The sequence below is a fragment of the Symphodus melops genome (assembly GCF_947650265.1).
Source record: "Symphodus melops genome assembly, chromosome: 8".
Lineage (NCBI taxonomy): Eukaryota > Metazoa > Chordata > Actinopteri > Labriformes > Labridae > Symphodus > Symphodus melops.
The window spans coordinates 10947296-10966662 of NC_136698.1; the positions used below are offsets into that span (position 1 = coordinate 10947296).

General features: G+C 43.2%; 1 protein-coding gene across 1 annotated transcript in view; it reads right to left on the reverse strand.

Annotated features, from left to right (window-relative positions):
• Positions 1-19090, reverse strand: part of tsc22d2 (TSC22 domain family 2) — a 34669-nt gene extending 15579 nt beyond the window's left edge. Inside the window, exon 1 of the mRNA XM_079349776.1 lies at positions 16638-19090. Within this exon, the coding sequence (XP_079205902.1) occupies positions 16638-18265 (1628 nt within the window). The 5' untranslated portion in view covers positions 18266-19090. The remainder of the gene's footprint in view (positions 1-16637) is intronic.
• Between the last annotated feature and the right edge of the window lie 277 nt (positions 19091-19367).

The window sequence follows — 19367 nt, forward strand, 5'->3', positions numbered from 1 at the left end:
AATTCATTTAGTTCAACCTTTTGTCCCAAAATGACTTCCCCTCCCCCCCGCCCTCAATAAAGTCGGACAACGCAGTGAACAACAATCAAAGCCGCTGATTGGGATGATGTCTCCCGCCAGCACACTATCCATGTTACAGTAGAAATTTGACTGACTCAGCATTTATTAATAATAATCTATGGTCCTCTATTTTCTATTGCCACTTTCTAAATAGGATGTATTTACTAATGATCTCCTCATAAACAAGGTTTAATGGTGAAAGGTGGTCTTTTCAATCAGGGATAATACAACACACACAAACACACACACACACAAACACCTTGTGAGTCTACAGGTTTAGAACAGACACTTGTCAGACTGGACATTTTCTTGCACCGAGCATGAGCTTTGAGGGGTGCAGGCTCAGGTTTAGTCAGCCAGTTTAGTCCAGGCCACCCACCCACACCCACACACACACACACGTTAACACACCCGAGCTCGTACCTATCGTTGACAAGCTTTGACCCTCGTAATCTGCTAGGCCGGAAAGCCTGGTAGAAAGCGGTGGACGGGTTCCTGCATTTTCATGGGGGAGGAAGCAGAGACAGGAGAAACACGGGTAAAAGGAAGGGAAACATGTACGCTGGGACGGAGGGAGAGAAAGAGAGTGAGAATGACAAGAAGAAGAGAGGAAGAACCCGAGCCACACCGAGAGGTCAGAGGAAACGATGATCCAATCCTGAGGCAAAGCCAAGCAGAATGTTTGCACCTCGTACCAGGGCATGAAACGTCATCATACAGCGAGCAGGGAAAGCCCTGCTGTCAATCACTGTCTTACATTGGTCACAATGCTTTCTAAAATTTCAATTAAACAACGTCATCCATCTTTAAAGGTAAAATAACAATGATCAGTATCTGTTTAATAACAATCAATGCCCAATGCGCTTTGGTACGACGTTAAAGGCCACTTCTGATCATGATCCATCTCCACAGGAAGTTCACTCTCCCGTCTGAGTTTCAGGAGTTTACCGTGCCCAATTAAAGAATAGAAAGTGAACTTCAAACGGGGGCAGTTTTTCCTGACAGCAGAGGGCTGGATCAAATTACCGTGCCCATCAAATATTTATCGGCATTAAGTTAATTGCTCACGCAGGATTTCAAGGATGTACAAAGTTCATAATATAACCTGGCAACAAATCTCAGTCCTCGGTGTGTGAATGTTTTGAAATGCTCTAAATAATCTCAGCAACCTTTCTAACTATAACAGTTTCCATTTTCATCGTTTCTCCTCTAATCTACACTGTAAAGTCTCTGTTTTATGACTTTGGACTTCTACAGTAAAGTACTTTGTGGAACCTCACTGAGACTCACACAATAGAAACAAATGAGGCTCACAAGTATTCTTGGAACCATTGAAGCCAAAGTGTTTCGGCTGCATGACTGTGATTATGTTGGGGTTTTTTTAGCATGTAGGACCACTTCGACTTTGAAGTCATCGAAAGATTTGTTTTCGCCACAAAGCATGAAACGACTGGTTAAATGAACAGAGCTTTTCATTAAACTGTAAAAACCAACATCTCTGAACGTTGTCATTGCTATGCTAGCCAACGACAAGAGATGAAGATCACGTTAGTTAGAAAGCCTCTCTGCATCTGTTTCATGCTCTGTATTCAAACTCTCTCTGTATTGTACCAATCAAATAATCAATTAAACTCAAAGAGGAAACAAAACAACAAGAAACTGGTAAAGCGATCTGTCAAAGTGTTGATGCATCAGATAAACATCCTCCGCTCCCTAAAGGTAGAACTTTTTAAAGGGAGGCTTACAATCCTACAATCAGAGTAAAACACACAGTGTCCTTCTTGGGCCACCCTGAAGAAAAAGGAATTGTAGAAACAATCAAAAAAAAATCCACAGCTGAGTGTCACAGAGTGAGTCATCGTTGAGTTTCCATATCTGGGCCTATGACAGATTTATCTCCGCCACGCCCGCTCAACAGCAGCTGAGGACCTTTCGAGTTTCTTTGTGCACTGGTGAGGAATTTAGACACGGCAAGCTTAAAGAGCTCATAAACAATCAAGTTCAACGCAGCAGCTCGGCTCATTGAGCGAGACTGAATACCTGGCTTTATTGGGATAAAAGGACATTTTACAGGCGTGACCAGTTCATTAAGCAGACAGGAGACATGGAAGAGAGGCTGAATGAAAACGCTGCTGCTGCTGTTGATTAAGAAATAAGGCAGAGTGGCATGTCATTATCTGTCATTACGCTGTCATTATCGCATGTCATCATATCGCTAACTCTCCCACCAAGTCATCGTCGCGCCCCAACATGCACATCCTCCATCATGTCGAGATTCACGTCCCCAATGATCTGTTTTCTACAGGAAACACAAAGTGGGCAGAGAGAATCACATTTAACCATTTATGTTTCCTTCCTCTGCACAATTCTTGATTTAATTTTAAATACATCAATCTGTCATTAACAGACCTAACTTTTTGAATCCATCTTTTCCCCCACGTGAGATGAAATAAGCAGTTAAAGGTCAAGCCATCCATTTGTATGACTAATCCATATATAAACCTCGTTGTGTTGGACGATACTGTAAAGGGGTCTCCCTTTATAGACGCCAGCATCACAGCAGAGCAACAGAGAGGAAAACAACAGCAGCTGTTGTCAGTGTTTCCCCTTCAGCCAAAAAGGCAGCTTGAAGCTCAATACTGAATCATGTGATTAAAGACGAGATGAGAAAAATACTTCTTGTGTAAAAAAAAAAAAAAAAGGATTCTTTAGTTTGTAGTCAAATCTATAGCATGTTAAGTGATGCCACATACAGCATTTCTAAACTAAGCTCATTTGCAAGGTCGGAAACATAAACACACAAAAGACAGCACTGGACGTATACTCAATACTGACCAACACTCGTCAGAAAAGAAAGAAGCTTCATTTAACAGAAACACAACTACACAGCTTTAGACCTCTTCAGACACTTTCCAGTTCATCTTTGAAGTGGTCCCGCTCAGGATCACGTTCGAGTTCCACGGGTCAGAAAGAGAGAAGAAGAGTTTTAACTTCAGGGCCCCTTCTCATTTCTTTGAGATGCTTCCTGTGTTACTTTCTCGAGACTTTAAGTGGAAGCACAAGGCCAGAGAGCACCCGCGGAGCCTGGTTATGTATGCGTTTATAGACGACTTTACGGTGAGTCAGATTATATAAAATAATCCAAGCATTGATGACAGCGAGCCTCAGTGCAGTCGTTCAGTCTGATCAGATATAAAGTGAAACAACAAATCCATTGATAGAAAATAATCCAGAAACTTTTCAGATAATTGATTTGATTTTTATGTGTTGAGTGTGTTCCGCTGGTTTCATGTTTGTAAATGTGAGGATTAGATGTATCCATCATATATGATGGGACACTGATGATCTTTGGGTCTACAAAACAAGAAGATGTCCGTTCAGGCTCTGCACCTTGAGCAGGTACTTTCACTATTTTTGTACATTTTTAAAGGTATATATAAGCACTCACCCATCACATACAAGAGTCATCTTTAGTAGCAGCAATAAGCAATCTGAAAACTGGTCTTTATGTACAATCTTACAGAAGTCACCCTAACCCACCTCCACATTTGTTCCGTCACGTTGCAATGCCAAAAAAAAGTGGCCTAGTTGAGCTGTTGAAACTAGCATCATAGCTGGGAGCAAATACTTCAGTCACTGTAGCCAAATGAGTCTGTGGACGTGTTAAAAAGCAGAATGCTGTAAGGTGGGAATGCAAATTTATACATATAGGGTTTCTATCTGTTTGACCTACAGCCTAGAGTGTTTTACACCTGTGAAAATGTTACAAACACGTGCCCCCCTCAGGGGTTTATTTAAAAGGGTTTCACTGATAGTGATCACACATGACCCTAAAGTAGGAAGGTAAAGTACCGAGTGCTCCAGCGCAGAGCAACGCACTGCACAAAAATACTACTCACAATAAGTTAGGGATATTGTTATTTACATGAGTGCTTTTCCAATTTGGTCTGAATTTTTCTGAAATAACAAATGTGATATTACTATTATTGAATGAGCACCAGATCTGCAATCAAACAAGATCTGCCCACCAGTTTTATTAGTGCAATATTAGAGATTTTTTTTATCTCAATGGGAATATTACTGGTAAAATAAAGGTTAATATATATTAACCTAACAATTTAGACAATAACAAAGATAGCCCTAAATAACCAAAATTGACTAAGTCAGTAGCAGATGTTTCCACCATTTGTCACAATGACAGTTTGACAGCGACGTCTCATGCGCCTAACTAACCTCATGATGTTGTTCTGAGGCAATGCGTTCCACTTCTCCACAAGTGCTACACGCAGTTCTGCCAGGTCACGTGGGGGTACGAGCATCCAGTCGCTGCTTCAGCTGGTCCCAGACGTGCTCTATGTGCTTCAGGTCAGGGGACATTGCTGGCCATAACGTATGAGGAACTCCGACTTCCTGAAGTCGAGCTGTGACAATTCTGGCACGATGTGGTGGAGCATTATCATCCATGAACAGAAAGTCGGGGGTTTGCTGGTGGAATTGGGGGATGATGACGGGTTCTACGATGCCTCTAAAGTAAGAACGTGCAGCGACTGAGCCATCTACAATCACCAAACCGTTCTCCTCCACCAAAGCGAACCCTGGAGATCATGTTGACCTCGGCGTATTGCTCGCCTTGCCTTCTCCAGCAACGCTGATGACCACCATTTCTGTGCGAGGTGACCCGACACTCATCAGTGAACAGGACCGTAGACCACTGCTGCACTGTCCAGGTCACATGGTCTTGTGCATTTTGGTGATTTCTTATGAACCGATTTAGGGCTTTTCTCTCTTGTTAAGAATGTTACCTTTTGTATTTTAACTTTGGCAACAATTCAGTTTAAGGTTAAATGAATTAACAAAAATACATCTGTATCTTTTGGGAGATATTTCACATTCAAAACTTCTCAAACAATCTGCTATTGTATAGGACTCATTGAGTAAGAACTCTTGGAAAAGATGCCAAAAAATGTGTCTTGCATTGGAGTGATTGCCTAAAGTCACACTACACTGACAGATTACAAAGGCTGTTCCCTGCACTCATGATGTGTGATTGACAAGAGATTTAGTAGCCAGAGCCTCCATCAATAGAGTCGTTATGTTGGTGTCACAACAAACAAAGAGCCTATTACCTTAACCATGCCAAAAAGGAGTAGGACGTTACATCATTTGATGGGTGATGACAACATTTAAAGAGCAATAAACAAAACGTTGTCTTTCATGTGTAATACTACAGTCACATAAGAAGGATTATTTGATGAAGTTCCAACTCTCTGCTGAGGAACAGGAACTTGTAAAAACAAATATGCCAATAAAAACCCCTGAACTCTGACAGGTTAACAATCGTGACACAACATACACGAGACGAACAAAAAGACTCGGTGAAGCACATACGATCCTGCCGAGAAGAGAGAAAAAAAAAAAAAAGGCGCTCCATGGGCCTGACTGAACACACGCTCCCTCGGGTCACTTGAGGAAAGCAGCCGCTGCTTTTAATAGAAAGCACAGAAATTAGATTTCCTTCCTTTAAAGTAACCTTAAAGTAGACTGTATGGTGTTTAGTCCATAGAGTGGAAACACAAGGACAGACAGCACGACACCAAACACATTGTAAATGCTTTGGCTGTTTGACTGCGGGTTGTTTTCCCGAAGTTGTTTTTCTTGGAACGGCGTCTTTGATGTTGCTGACTGCACGCAGAGTTGCAGTCGTTCGTTGTGCTGCATGCTAAACTCTCTTTTCTGGCTTCAACCTGATATAGGAGGAGGCTGAATGGATGCAACGGAAGGGATGAGCTGTAACACCCAGCGATTGGACGACTCCTTCTCATAACGCAGTGATTAAGTGGTGCTGTGGGAGAGAGAAAGGCTCATCGGCAAACAGGGACTTGACCCTCTGCATGGGGGCCCGCCTGAAGCCATACACGATTGAGGCAGAGGCCCAGCTGTGCAGCTAGCCACCGCTGACAGCAGAAACCCAGCCCACTCTCTGTCGGGAAGCTCCATCACACCAGACACTGAAGGGGGGGTTTGGGGTATTTATGACTCAACTTGAAAAACCTCAGCAAACAAGCCCATGGCTCGAGCTTCAGCCATGGTGAAGACAGGCCTGAACACCTCAGTAAACACATAAAGCTAGTGAAAGATTGAAAATATGTCACACTGATATGGGCATGCTCGTAAACTGAGGGTGTTCATTTCTGCTCTTGAGGTTGCACATAATTGTTACAGTGAATCTGTATGACTCAGGATCCGGGGTTGTTCATTCAGCTGGGCGGCAGCTGATAGCATCAGCCTGGAGTTAACAGAGCCGCCCAATCTGCTCGATTTCACCGAGCACAGCTCGAGTTCATTCACTCAGCCGGTTAAATAAAGGCGTAGAATCGGTTCCTGAAGCGTGACGCTGGCCGAGTGAACTCTGCCGTGCTCGCCCTCGGGTGGGTTTTCTGTCTCTGCTTGTTCTGCTGCCGTGTACAACAACGCCGGCCTGTCACTCTCCAGTGACTTCTCCTGAGGGGTGAGGGGGAGGGTGGAGGGAGTTTAGCAGATCTGACGAGAGGAACGAGGGAGGTGCAGAGCAGGATCCCAAAAGTGTGTTCAAAAATGAATCGACTCAAGAGATCAACGATATCTTGAGAAGATTTGAACTTTTATCAACCTGTTTGAATGTTTTTGTAAATCCAGGTTATGAGCCTGAAAAGTCAGAGGTCAGGGCTTTTGTCTTTTTTATAGTCAATAAAAACAAAGGTAACCTAAAACAAAGGTAACACTGGGTGAAACTCATAGAGCTGTGCTTTCCAATGATCTGCCCTCAAGGGAGAATATGCTCATTCATTGGCAGCTCTCAGCGGGGAAATCTTTCCCCATTACATAATACATTTTTCAATCCATCAAATCTGACTTGAGAGCTGTGCACTGCTTTGTACAATAAAAACATCACACACCTACACTTCAGTATGCAACATGGCTGCAGACTGTTTGCATTGGTTGGACTGGTGCAGCAGCAGCAGCAGCAGCAGCGGCACGTCATTTAGATGCACCTGATAAAACACTGCCAACACCAGTAGTGTCAACTCGGACTAACACTGAACCAGACAAATACACTTCAAACTAAGCTGCATGAGACCAGAGCTCTGGGAAATAATCAGCAATTATTCCCTGACAACTATTCAGTCATATTGTATTGCTGGTTGCCCTGGCAATCGTATCTCCGTGCATGAAGAGAAACACAAGCAGATTCCTGGGACAACTCACCACACACTCCTTTAACATACCGTACCTTGGGTGTGTCATGCGGGCAGTTCCGAGGCTGCCCTAAGGTAAACTTTCCTCAACCCTGTCGTGTTCTCTAGTACAGGAAGTGGGCAGTGCCAGGCGGCGCTCTTTGACGGGGCTTTTCACTGTAGAATAAGGACGATCAGGAATGTTATCGTGTCTGTCATTGGAAGGTATTTCTCTGCTTTTCTAGATTAATTCCTATATCAGGTCTGCTCACTAAATGTGTGTTTAAACACAATCATTGTAAGACTTCAAGATGCCTTAAAAACAAACCTGACGTCACGAGACGCTGTGCGGACCTTCGAGAGTCAACAGTCTCTCCGCTCTTGCGCTCTCAGATTGAATTTGAATTTAATACAGGTGAAAAAGTTCCATAATGTTGCTTTAAAGCATGGGTTGAATTACACTACACATATTCCTTGAATTCATAAAAAGATGTCTGTCCTGTTTTTCTTATTTATCTGGTCTCTTAATTCAAAAGAGACATTATCTCCAGCCTTCTCCTTTAATGAATATAACGTTAAATACTGTAGGATTTAAAGAGGCCCTTTAAGTCTTAGAGGTTAAGAATGAAGTCTAATAAAATGTCACAAGACTCATACGTGAGTGAGCATAGATACCAGATGCATTGTATGACTATTAAGTATTTAAAGTATAACCACATCTTTACTGTCGAGATAGGAAACAATACATTTTTGCACTAAAGGTGTTCTTTCAGTTTTGAGTGTTTGTGCAGAGCGCGTCTGACCTTTGTTAATATTTTGTGTTATGAGACGATCACATGCTCTGTGTGTAGCTTAAAAAATAACTCGACTTTAAAGTTCAGTCACTCAACATAGAAAGTACAAGAGCATGGGCTGTAATGACATTTAACTGGCAAAATAATCAACAACGTCCTCCATATTTGTTTCTGCTGGGTCTTTGTAGATAACACAACTCTTTTATAAAACGTCTTGAGATAACATTTGTTATGAATTGGCGCTATACATATAAAAATGGATCGACAGGAATGTTAGCTAGCTAGAGTCGAATCAATCAATCAAACATCTTGCAGTGATCCTGGGTCAGTTATCAAACGTCAACGTGCTGTGATTCCTGCAGCCGGGGCACATTTACTGACAACACAGGAAGTGGCAGCAGAATATTTTCCATTCTTTGTTCAGTCGTGTTTCTTTTTTTCTTTTTTTTAGATGACCTCATTCTTGGCGAGATGCAGGGTAGTTGGCATAGTGGCGAGGTGTCAGACGAGAATACAGGAGAAAAAAAGGATGAGAAGAAAGACAGAAAATAAACTGTTGAATTCACAAAGATGGATGATTGATATTTAAAAAGATATGTAAGGACATAGCAGTGACAAACTCACATTATTTCCTAACAGAGTTCTCTTTAGGAAAGAGCTTTTAACTGTTCACTCGTGTTCTCGTGATCAATTGGTGGATGAAATGTTTTTTTACGCGTTAAACTTAGAGGCGTTAAACTTAGAGGCTGACTCAAATGAAGAGGTGGTGCGAAAGTTCAGACTGAAACAAGTCCTCACACCTCACTATAGTGCTAACCAGGAGGTCAACAGGGCTCAGCAGGGCTTCTTGAAAGGCTGACAAGAAAATAAAAAATAAAAACTGTGCACTGGTTAAAAGAGCTTTCTGTCAAAGAGGATGGAAGGCGTCCAATTATTGTAGCGACAACTTAGGTTTTAAGAGATTTCTTTGAAAAGGGATCAAGTGAACAGAGTGCGAGTCAACACAGCATGATGCAACACGTGAACAGAAGAGTAATGATAGTACAGAAGTTACAAATGAACACTTAAAACTTCATAATCAGAGGAAGTTATTAGTTTAAGCCAGGAGATACATTTCTCAATTAGGATGGGCTCAGAGGGTGACGGAGAGGGCAAGTCTGGGCACCTGTGTGACAAAGTCAATCCAATGTGTTGATAAAACAAGATAGTATCTGTTTAATGCCACCGTTGAATGAGTGAATAAACCGTTATCAGTCTACTAAACTATAATGACTCACTTCCGTTTCTGATTGTAACACTGCCGGATGTTGGGGGGGGGGGGGGGGGCACTGACTCGAAAGACAGAAGTGGAAGAACTACTCAGAGGAAGCGTTCGACAGCAGACATCAAAGCGAGGCGGAACATCTCGATTCTTACAAAACCTGCAGCTTTCACAGCTGAAGACCGAAAAAAAAAAAAAAAAAAAAACCCGCTGAAGAATTTGCATTTCCTGAGTGAATGTTAGATTGATATTTACGACGGATATGACCTGAGTCGGCCTTAAGATCAGATTGTTCTGGCGTGTACTTACTTTTGCACACAACAAAACCTAAACCAGAAAAATCTTAACATAGCGAGCGACAGAAGAACTTAGATGCTTCGTTAAGGCACTTTTGCGCGCACTAAAAAAAAAGGGATTTTTTTTTCTGATTTTATTCCATCATTATTTGACAACAGAACAAATTGTCTATATTGAAATGACAATGGTAATATTAGTCGTCAATCATGAAAGAACTTTGATTTCCTGGAAAAAAAATGTCTCTATTACAGACACTGTTTTCCTACCATCGTTATAATGAATATTTTTTGCTTCATGTGGCATTCAAAGTCACATAATAGTTTTAATACTGATAGCTTCTTGTGATGCCAGTGCTCTACAGCCAGCAGCTTTATATACTGAAAAAATATATTTGCTCCTTGAATACCTTTTCTCCAAAAGAGCCAAGAAATGTAGTTATCACTAAGCACAAGACTGATCAGATTACAGTAAAACTAAACGCTTGTTTCTTTGTATTCATTGACAAGCCTTGGATGGACAATGGATGAACTAACTCACTGACTCTGGACGTACCAAAGAAAAAGTACCACCCTGGAGCCTCTCTCAAACTCTCAGCCTGTCATCCTGAACTGAACAAACACAGTCAAGCACAAACACTCGCACACGGACAACTGGAGAACAGATGAACAGTCACAGGCACCCAGAGAGCCGGGATCAGTCGACGACACCCATTGAAAGAGAGCGAGAACCCTGAGAGAGGATGGATGACTCAAACGCAGCTGCCTGCGATGCTTTCCACACATCCTCATTACTCATTATTCAGACATCTTGAGCTCTCTCTCTCTCTGTGTGTGTGTGTGTGTGTGTGTGTGTGTGTGTGTGTGTGTGTGTGTGTGTGTGTGTGTGTGTGTGTGTGTGTGTGTGTGTGTGTGTGTGTGTGTGTGTGTGTGTGTGTGTGTGTGTGTGTGTGTGTTTTACACTAAGTGGCAGTGAGACATGGATCCACATTTCCTATGGCAACAGGTTAGATTATTGGAGCTGAAGAAGTTTCTTTTCTGAAACACCAAGCCTTAGTTAGGGGCCAGCTGTATTGATTATTCATCACTTGGACATTTCATAGTCAAAAGGTGAAAGACACTGACATCTTTCCAGTTCCGCTGTTTGACAGTCAACAAGTTGTATCTGACATTTGCACATTTAAAAAAAAAAAAAAAGCCTCCTAAATAGACTTTTAAACCTCTTTCTCTTGCACTTCCTTAATTTGGTTTAAAAATATCTGACTTTACAGTAAACCAAACAGAAAACACTTGAGAAAAAAAGCTGTGAAGCATGTTTGTCCAGAGAAGGATTAACACACTTGAATATTAAACTGTCAAAAAAAAAAAAAATCAAACAGTTTAAAAGTTCAGCAGCCAGTCAGTTTGTCGAGGCTCCCGCTCTTCTGTTTTTAACTCTGTTTAGATATATACTGGGATTATTAAATTCTCTAATTGTGAGCGTCACTGTCTGGAGATCCGACATATAATGTAGAAAACGACACAAACCCTGAGATCAACGTAGCCCTCCCACTTGATACAGAAAGGGGCGCCTTCTAACAAGGACACCTCAGCAGCTTTCCTCTCGTGTCAGATGGCTTCCTTTGAAATGAGTCAGTTCATACTTCACATGCTGCAGCCACTCACATGAAGGGGGTCTAACCTGTTCTGTGCTGAGACCATTTTTGGAAAAGACAACAAACACCAACTGTTTGCACACAGCGTCCTCATTCCTGCAACAGCATACAACATATTCTGCGGCTGATTCAATGGCTGTGCTTCCAGCACAAACTCAGTTAGTTATGGTGGGCCGCCAGGAGTGTGCTTGTTTACTTGCTTTGGCAGGTCCGCTCTAATTGGAAGTGATCCCCTGACCGCATCTTGCTGAGATAACAGGGTGGGTCCTGCTATGCTAACTTATTTAACCACTCTGGCCTCTCTTTTTTTTTTTTTTTTTTTTTTTTTTTAATCCAAAAGTTTATATAACAGGAAAAACATAAACGTAACATGTTTGAATATCAAACACAATTCTCATCACAAAGCTCGAACATTCGTTTTGCTTTCCCTGTTCGCAGGAGGGGGGGGCGTTATGACATGAGCGCAACACAGAATCAGAATGGTCGTTATTGCTTAACACCAAAACCTTCAGCCACTATTAAATCAAAAAGCAGAGCGATTTTCGAATAAGTAGGATCGCCCTCGACTAATTAAAACGGGAAGTGAGGAAAAGAGAGAGTGTTAGTGAGGTTAGGTTAGTGAGTGACCTAAAAAATATAGAGCAAGTGAGACAAAGCACTCGGATTACAGGCAGACAGACAGGAGGAAGGGCTGGCCCCAAAAAACAGAGCCGGTGCGGACCTGTCTGCTCAGGCCGCAACCTAGGGCGTCCCACAATCGCAGCCATTCAGGGCTTCTGGAATCTGTCCCCTGGAAGTTCATGCAGGTCGGGGCCAACAGTGGAAAAATAAGCGGCTCCCTTGTTTCTGGGAAACTGCAGCAACCAAACTACAACCTCGGTGTACAGAAACACACAGAGACGCCCCATCCAAAACCTGACTCTCCATCCCAGCCTGTCCTCGCCCCCTCCCCCATTGTGTTAAACCGTCAAAACTGCCAAGAGGTAACATGGAAGGAGGAGCTGTGGTACGAGGTGAAATCATGGAAAACAACCAACTTACAATCAAAAGGGAAAAAGAAAAAGAAAAAAATTGACGAGTCACCTTTTAAACCTGTTGTGGACACTCAAGTCACAATATAAGCACACAAGTCTCAGACCATAGTTCTAATTTTAAGTCGTTGCATCTGTTCGTGCTCGACTCAGAATACAAAACCAAGCTGTACCATGGAGAAAAGGGATCAGTTGGTTGAAAGAAGAAAAAAAAGAAAAGCTTTCACCTCTGCTCCACTGACAAGTTAATCATATTTTTCCAGTCATCTGAGAGCCATTAAGGGCTAACCATCTAGATACCAGCTAAGCTCCTTCCAAGCTTTAAGTCAATCTAGTGTTTACATATATGATCATAGGCTGCTGCCTACGTTTCTTTCCCCTAAACATGACAAGAAAATGTCTCTCCACCTGTTGAACCGTTGTTTTCTAAGCTGCAGGAGAGACAGCACCCAGTGAGACGTGGGCGTCAAGCCATTTCTAATCAAGTTGGCCACAGGCACACACAATAACAATAAAAATAAAATGAAAATGGTATTGCACTTATAATTCTAAATATTTCAGGAACAATCCATAGCATTTAATTAACTTTAAAGGATGTGTTTTGACATTTAAGCCCTGCACTGATTCGACAGGGGTTTACATTTTTGAGAAACAAAGGCAAAGTTAAAAGTTAAGTCTTACCCACCAAAAATTAAACCCAGGAAAAGTTCATTAACTATCGTGACGATGACTGAGATGCATTCTGTAGCCAAATCACACTGTCGACGAGTTTTTGTAAAAACTTTCTTGCGCTTTTTTTTTTTTTGAAAGCGAAAAGGAGGAGTGGGATTCTGTTGCTAACTGTTGCTGCTGTGACAGAGCTTTGTTTCAGCACCAGGCGCTGTCTCCTGTCGACAGCACTGCGACCACGCTTGTTCAGTGGCGGGAAGGTTTGTTTGTCACTGGTTGTCATGGCGCTGTTGTGAAGAAAATAATCAAACAAATAAAAGTCACAATCAGAACAATCTTGAACGTTGTTGCTGACCCCTGATTCACAAACAAAATGTGTCTAATAAATAGAAAAAGGCTTTGGAACTATTATACCGCATATTGCGCTGTTCAGCCAATCAGAATCACCGCTGGGGCAACTCCCTATCTGTGAACCATGTCTAACACCAAGATAGTGTGGATTGGGGCCGATATACTCTCGAGTGCATCATACAATCCAAACCAAACTGTAGTTCACTTAAACTGTATAATGAGAAAAAAACATAGGTCGACTGTGCATGTTCACGTACTGACTCGTAAATAGATTTAACACTTCTACTCAGCATACAGGAAGAATAAATTGCACATCAGTCTTTCCATTCACTTTAAACCGTTTATCCTTCTAGGTGAGACAAGGTTGTTTTGGGGGTTTTTTTTGTTGTTGTACCCAACTCATCAAGTTTGAGTCAATTATAAATCAGATCAGTCAAATTCATTCAGCTCAGTTATTGGGCTCCTTCTCTGCAATAAATACAATGATGAGAGGCCAATTGTGTACAAGAATATCCTTCAGACATTCCTATCAAGACGCTGGTTGACTACTGTTCTTCTGCTTCACCAATCAATGATGCATTTATGTTGAACATTCCTAATTGAGACAAAAGAAGTGATGGTGGTCGGTCCTGTAGCAGTAATTGAGTTAAAGGCCAAGTGCTCCTATTGTCTGGAACCATTTAGTCCGATGGGGGCAGCTTCATCACTTCATTTGGCAGACGTGCAGCTTGCTAAGCAGGGATGCTAACTGTTTCAAGCTGGGGGGGAGAGGGGGGGGGTTTACAAGCCACTCCACTACAAAACAGAACCAAACCAAACAGGAGCAGATTTCTTCACATCGCTGAGGTTTAGCTCGAAGTAAAAAAGTTTCACAATATGTGTCCCAAACACTGAGGTGTGTTACTTATAAAAAAATTAATGAAGTCTAAACTGAGACCTGGAAGAATGTTAAGCGTTAAAAAGGGATCTTAATTACAACTGATGACAAATCAAATTATGCTTATGGCTGCCAATGTGCCTTTGGGCTTCACTACTGTATTTAAAAACTGCACTGAAAACGGGTTGAGGTAAACCAAAATGCAACGTGTGTGTGCATACATGTGGATGTATGCAGCAGGCAAAACACAGGCTTATACAACCATTTGTGAAAAATAACTAAACAGTGGCTCTACTCTCATTATTTACAGTGTATGCAATGTTTATGGGCTTATAAAGTCCTCATATACATTTTTATGAATGTTATTTTCACTTTTAATTAAATGGCTGCTCCAACATTTGTCAAAGCATACAGAGCTCTACTTCTTCAGGATTTCTGTGGGATAGCCATGGTTCATTATCCACAGTGTAGTTATTGAATAAGACAACGCTTTTTTGTTACGGCAGATCTCTTAAAGCTTGGACCGCTGAGTTAGTCAAACAAGTTAAGTGTCAACACATCTTGCACTATTACAGAATGTGACGTTCAATCATTTTGAAAAAAAAACCTATTTGAAATTCTGTGAAAAGTATATTAATTAAATGGCTATTTAAAGAGCACTGGATCCCTATGAAGCAACGACAGATGCTCAATGAACGAGCCGTTTCATGGATTACAGGATTAGAAGATCAAGTTTAGTATCTTTGTGATTTCCCAACGGTTTGCATAAACTAAGCTGCAAAAAAATATATCAATCCGTCAACACAGCTCAATAAGTTACAGTTCAGTGGATTTAAAGGATTAAGTTGTTTCTTTGTAAATATATTCCAAAGAGAACCGTGTAGACCTGCTTTAAATGCTGCATGCCATCAAAACACATTTTTGTTGTGATTTAATGCCGTATGCTTATGAAACCTGAGTGACTACGTTACTTATAGGAAGTCCAAGTTTGGTGTTTTACCAGAGGCATTGTGAGGTTTATCAACTGATGATATCCAAATGTTTTATCGTACATTACTGGAAAATGACTAAGTGTGACTGAAGTGCCACTGGATACTTGTGCATGTCTCAGAGAAATGTGAAGAGGGAAAACAAAAGGACATGTCAACAGGTGAAGCTTCTCTGTAAGCATCGCCGCAGACGAGCCTCACGATGACTCCAATCACAAGTCAAGACATCATACTGCTGATTCAGCCTGGCCGTGTCATCACCGCCACAGACACGCTTGCTTACGTGCCTGCTATCACAGCCAAAGGTGGGTGTGTGTGTGTGTGTGTTTGATATAGGTGCTTGTCCGTGTGCCCGTCTGCCTTTCCTCTCCATCTCCCTTACACGTCCTTTCCTGCTGCCAGCGTCACCATAGCTACAGAGACAGCCACTGATGTCACTCATACTGTACACACCAGTCTCCAGGGAGACTGGTCGCTCGTCAGATTAACAACACACATTATGAACACACATGTAACGTCACTTGGATTTCAGTGAACAAGGATTAGACTCAGGAATATCTGCGCTATAAGTGATTAAAATGGTTGTAGTGTTCATAATAAGCACCGGAGAACAGAACATTGGGAAACGCAGATACACAGTGAGGCCTACATAAATAAATGGCACACTAAGCGCACACGTGTGTTGACTCTCATGTAGGTCATTCTTGGCTCAATAATCACCTCTCCAGTTTTCCTCTGCTTGCCTGGAATTGCAAAGAGTGGCAATACTTCAGCTCAGGCTGATTGAGGGCCATCAGACAAACCCTAAAAATAGCTAGTGTGCACATCAGAATTGTTTTGTAGGCAAGTCAAGAGTCAGTATTAACAAGGTTTAAAGTTGGAAGGCTGTAAACTGCACAGGGCCAACAGGCAGATAAAAAAAAACCCTTAACAAAAAAATATGCTTGAGTTTGAGGAGTTTCTTCTGCTTCAAAACATGGTTACAGTGTGTTGTAACTTATCCAAGAGCTTGTTAACATCCCCTAAAGTCAAACAGACTGTATGGTTGAATAGAGGCGTGAGGGAGGGGGCTGTGGGTGTCTGAAGAGGCGAGGGACTATCCAGGGTTTTGTGGGCTTCCTATTAATGACAAAGACAGAATATTCCTCCCGTCTCTGCCAGTTTTCATTGGCTCGCGTTGCCCCATAATCTCGCTTTCCCTCCAGACTACAACGTTACACTTACAAACAGAGCTAAGAGAAATGGGGGTTCTGTTTCATTGTTCTTTAAGCACAGCCAAACACCTCGAGTTATAGCGTGGCTAATCTTTTGCACTGGTGAGGGGAAAGGCGTTTAGCACAGCGTGTAAAATGGCCGCTGATTGAAGCAGAACGTAACAAAAGTAGTAAACAGGATTTATAACATGATTTCCCATGGACGTTTTTTCCCTTGGTACCCTCTTACCTGTCGTCATCCACGTTCATGGTGATATGGATTCCAAAGAGGCTGTTGACAGCAGGAGTGGACAGGTTGAGGCCCTCGCCAATGAAAGACTTTACACCATCTTTCCCTGGCACCACAATGGCACTGGGCTGAGGTAGGGAGTCCGACTTCTGCCTACTTTCTTCGGCCTGGTTGTTAAAGCCAGATGTGAGGCCTGTTGTTGCTCCTCCGTGGGCTCGCTGGAGCTGGACAAGTCCTCCTGAGCCAGGCGCCTGACCTGACACACCTGCGGGTGTGTCAAGAGGGGTGTTGGTGGTACTGGGCACTGTGGCGGGTGCATTCTGAGCAATGCTGTGAGAAGGGTTGGTGGTGCTGACTGAAGGTGCCGGGGCGATTCCTATCCCTCCTGAAGGCTGATTCTGGCTGACATGCTGCTGGGGGCCACTTCCTGGAAGGACAGGGGCCATGGCTGGTGCACTCCCCACTTGCAGCAGGAGGCCCTGGGCTGAAACTGAATCTCCACCGAGCCCATGGGCTCCTGGACCAGCGGGGTTAATTACAGGTGAGGGTACCTGACTGGTTAGAGGCCCCAAAGTGAGGGCTGACATGTGAAGGTTCTGAGAGCTTGAACCAAAGTGCTGCTGCTGCTGACGATAGTCCGACTGGCTTGCAGAGAGGCCAGTGTGATGAGGAGAATAGGCAAACTGCTGGGGCTGAGTTGCAGGAGGCATGATGGGAGACTTCTGCTGCATGGCACCTTGATTCATGCCATTGAGGCTGTTAGAGAGGAAGTTTTGATGAGCGTTGGCCTGAATATTGACCTGAGCCTGCTGTGGTTGCTGTGACACTGTCGTTGTAAACCCGGTGGGCTGGAAGGCACTTGCCCCACTCCCTATCTGCGAGGCCAAGCTGTAACCTTGTAGCAGAGGCTCTAGGGGGTAGGTTTGGTTGTGGTGCCCTACGGAGTAGCTATTGCCCGACGTGTTATCCAAAGTCTGTGCAGAAAAAGCAATGCTTGTGACCGTAGAGTTACCAGTAGCCCCAAGCCCACTGTCTCTGTCTATACAATGATCAAGGATTACAGTTTGTTTAATGCTGTCCACAGTTCGATTGATATTTGAATCTGAATCTCGCTCATAAAACTCAGTGCACGTCCACCTGCCCCGTCTGAAGGGCTCTCCAGTACCATGGTCAAGTTTAATGACTCTAAAACGGGAATTACAGCTGGTGCCAACAGGAGCAGCGGGTGCCACACTGGTAGAGACAATGGCCACAGGGGAGGTTGAACTGGGAACAATGGTGGGTTGTGCTGTGGCTGAAGCAGGAACATTAACTAAATTATGTGGTGTGACACGACCAGTGCCCACACTCTTGTAAGAGACTCCCCCGTTGACAGGACCAGAAGCGGCCGGGTGGCACACCTGAGGCTCCACATTGTTTAAAGTTTCCTCAGAGGAGCTCCTCTCACACAGACCCAGGTCAGCCCTGGGAACGTCGAATATTTCCGACGACACGTCCTCCGTCCGGGGCTCGTCCGGATCCTCCAGGCTCTCCGTGTCATCCGTGATGCTGTTGGCCGCCACCTGAGCAGCCTGCGTGACGCTCGTGATCTGGAAGCAACTTTTCTTCTTCGCCGGCATTTTCGACATGTTGCCTATCTGCGTCAGGTCTGTCTGTCTGCCCCCCCTACACCCTTCTCCACCCCCCTCCCAGGTGAAGCTATGTGCCGGGTTTCTCTCTTCACAACTGAGGGAAATCACAAAGACACGTACCGTCACAGGACATGTCCATACCGGTCTTCTTCCTCTCTCCTGCTTTGGTCGGAGAAAAGTGTCACACAACCGGGGTCCAGACCCTTTGAAACTCCTCCGGTGCTCCGCGGTGTCCTGTCACAACACAGTGAAACTATCTCTGTCGGTCCTTTTTGTGTCCCGGCTGCGAAGTTACAGACAGGCCCCTTGTCAAAGTTCTTGTTCAGCAGCTGGTCTCTCAGCCCACTCTCCTCTCACAGCTATGTGGATTTTTCGCCGACTAGCTGAGTGAGCTAATGATAGCTAGTTTTCCCCTACCTCTGTATCAGCATGTGGGACATCATAATGTAAACAAAATAGTTAAGAGCCTTATAAAGAAAAGTATAATCCAACGGGAGACAAAGGAAACCTGTCCCAAAGTCGAGCGAAGTTTTTGCCTCTCGCCGTGTGGACAGCTCACTTTTAGCAGCTAGCTGACAGATAACTACTTTACCACAGCAGAGAGCTAACAGACAGCTAACTCCTGCCTGCCGCTCTTCTAACCACACCACAAGATGGCAAGAACGAAGTGCATCCTGGGTAACGAGGTCAAACTACTTTTCTCTTAATTTAAAAAATATATACTAACGGGTCAAATACGGTGCACTTTTTGTATGTATTGTGGCTTGTGAAGTTATGAAGGATGAAGGTTATTTCTAAATTGCATAGAATACTTTACGGGACTGTAAAAAAAAGTATTTGGCAGCTGTCGTCACTTCCGGTTAACGTCCCACCCACGTCGACAGATGTTGCCTTTTGCCTGATGTGGGATTTGTCATTTCGTGTAATATAATTCATATACGTTATAAAATACAATTTATGGTATTATAAACCTGTGTTATTAATCGTCACTTGTTATCATGATAAAATTAAAAAGCAAATCGCCTTTATCGTCTGAAACCCCTCAAAAATTGTTGTTATTACTTTTGGAGGAACGTTTTTAAACTTCCGATTTAAGTTT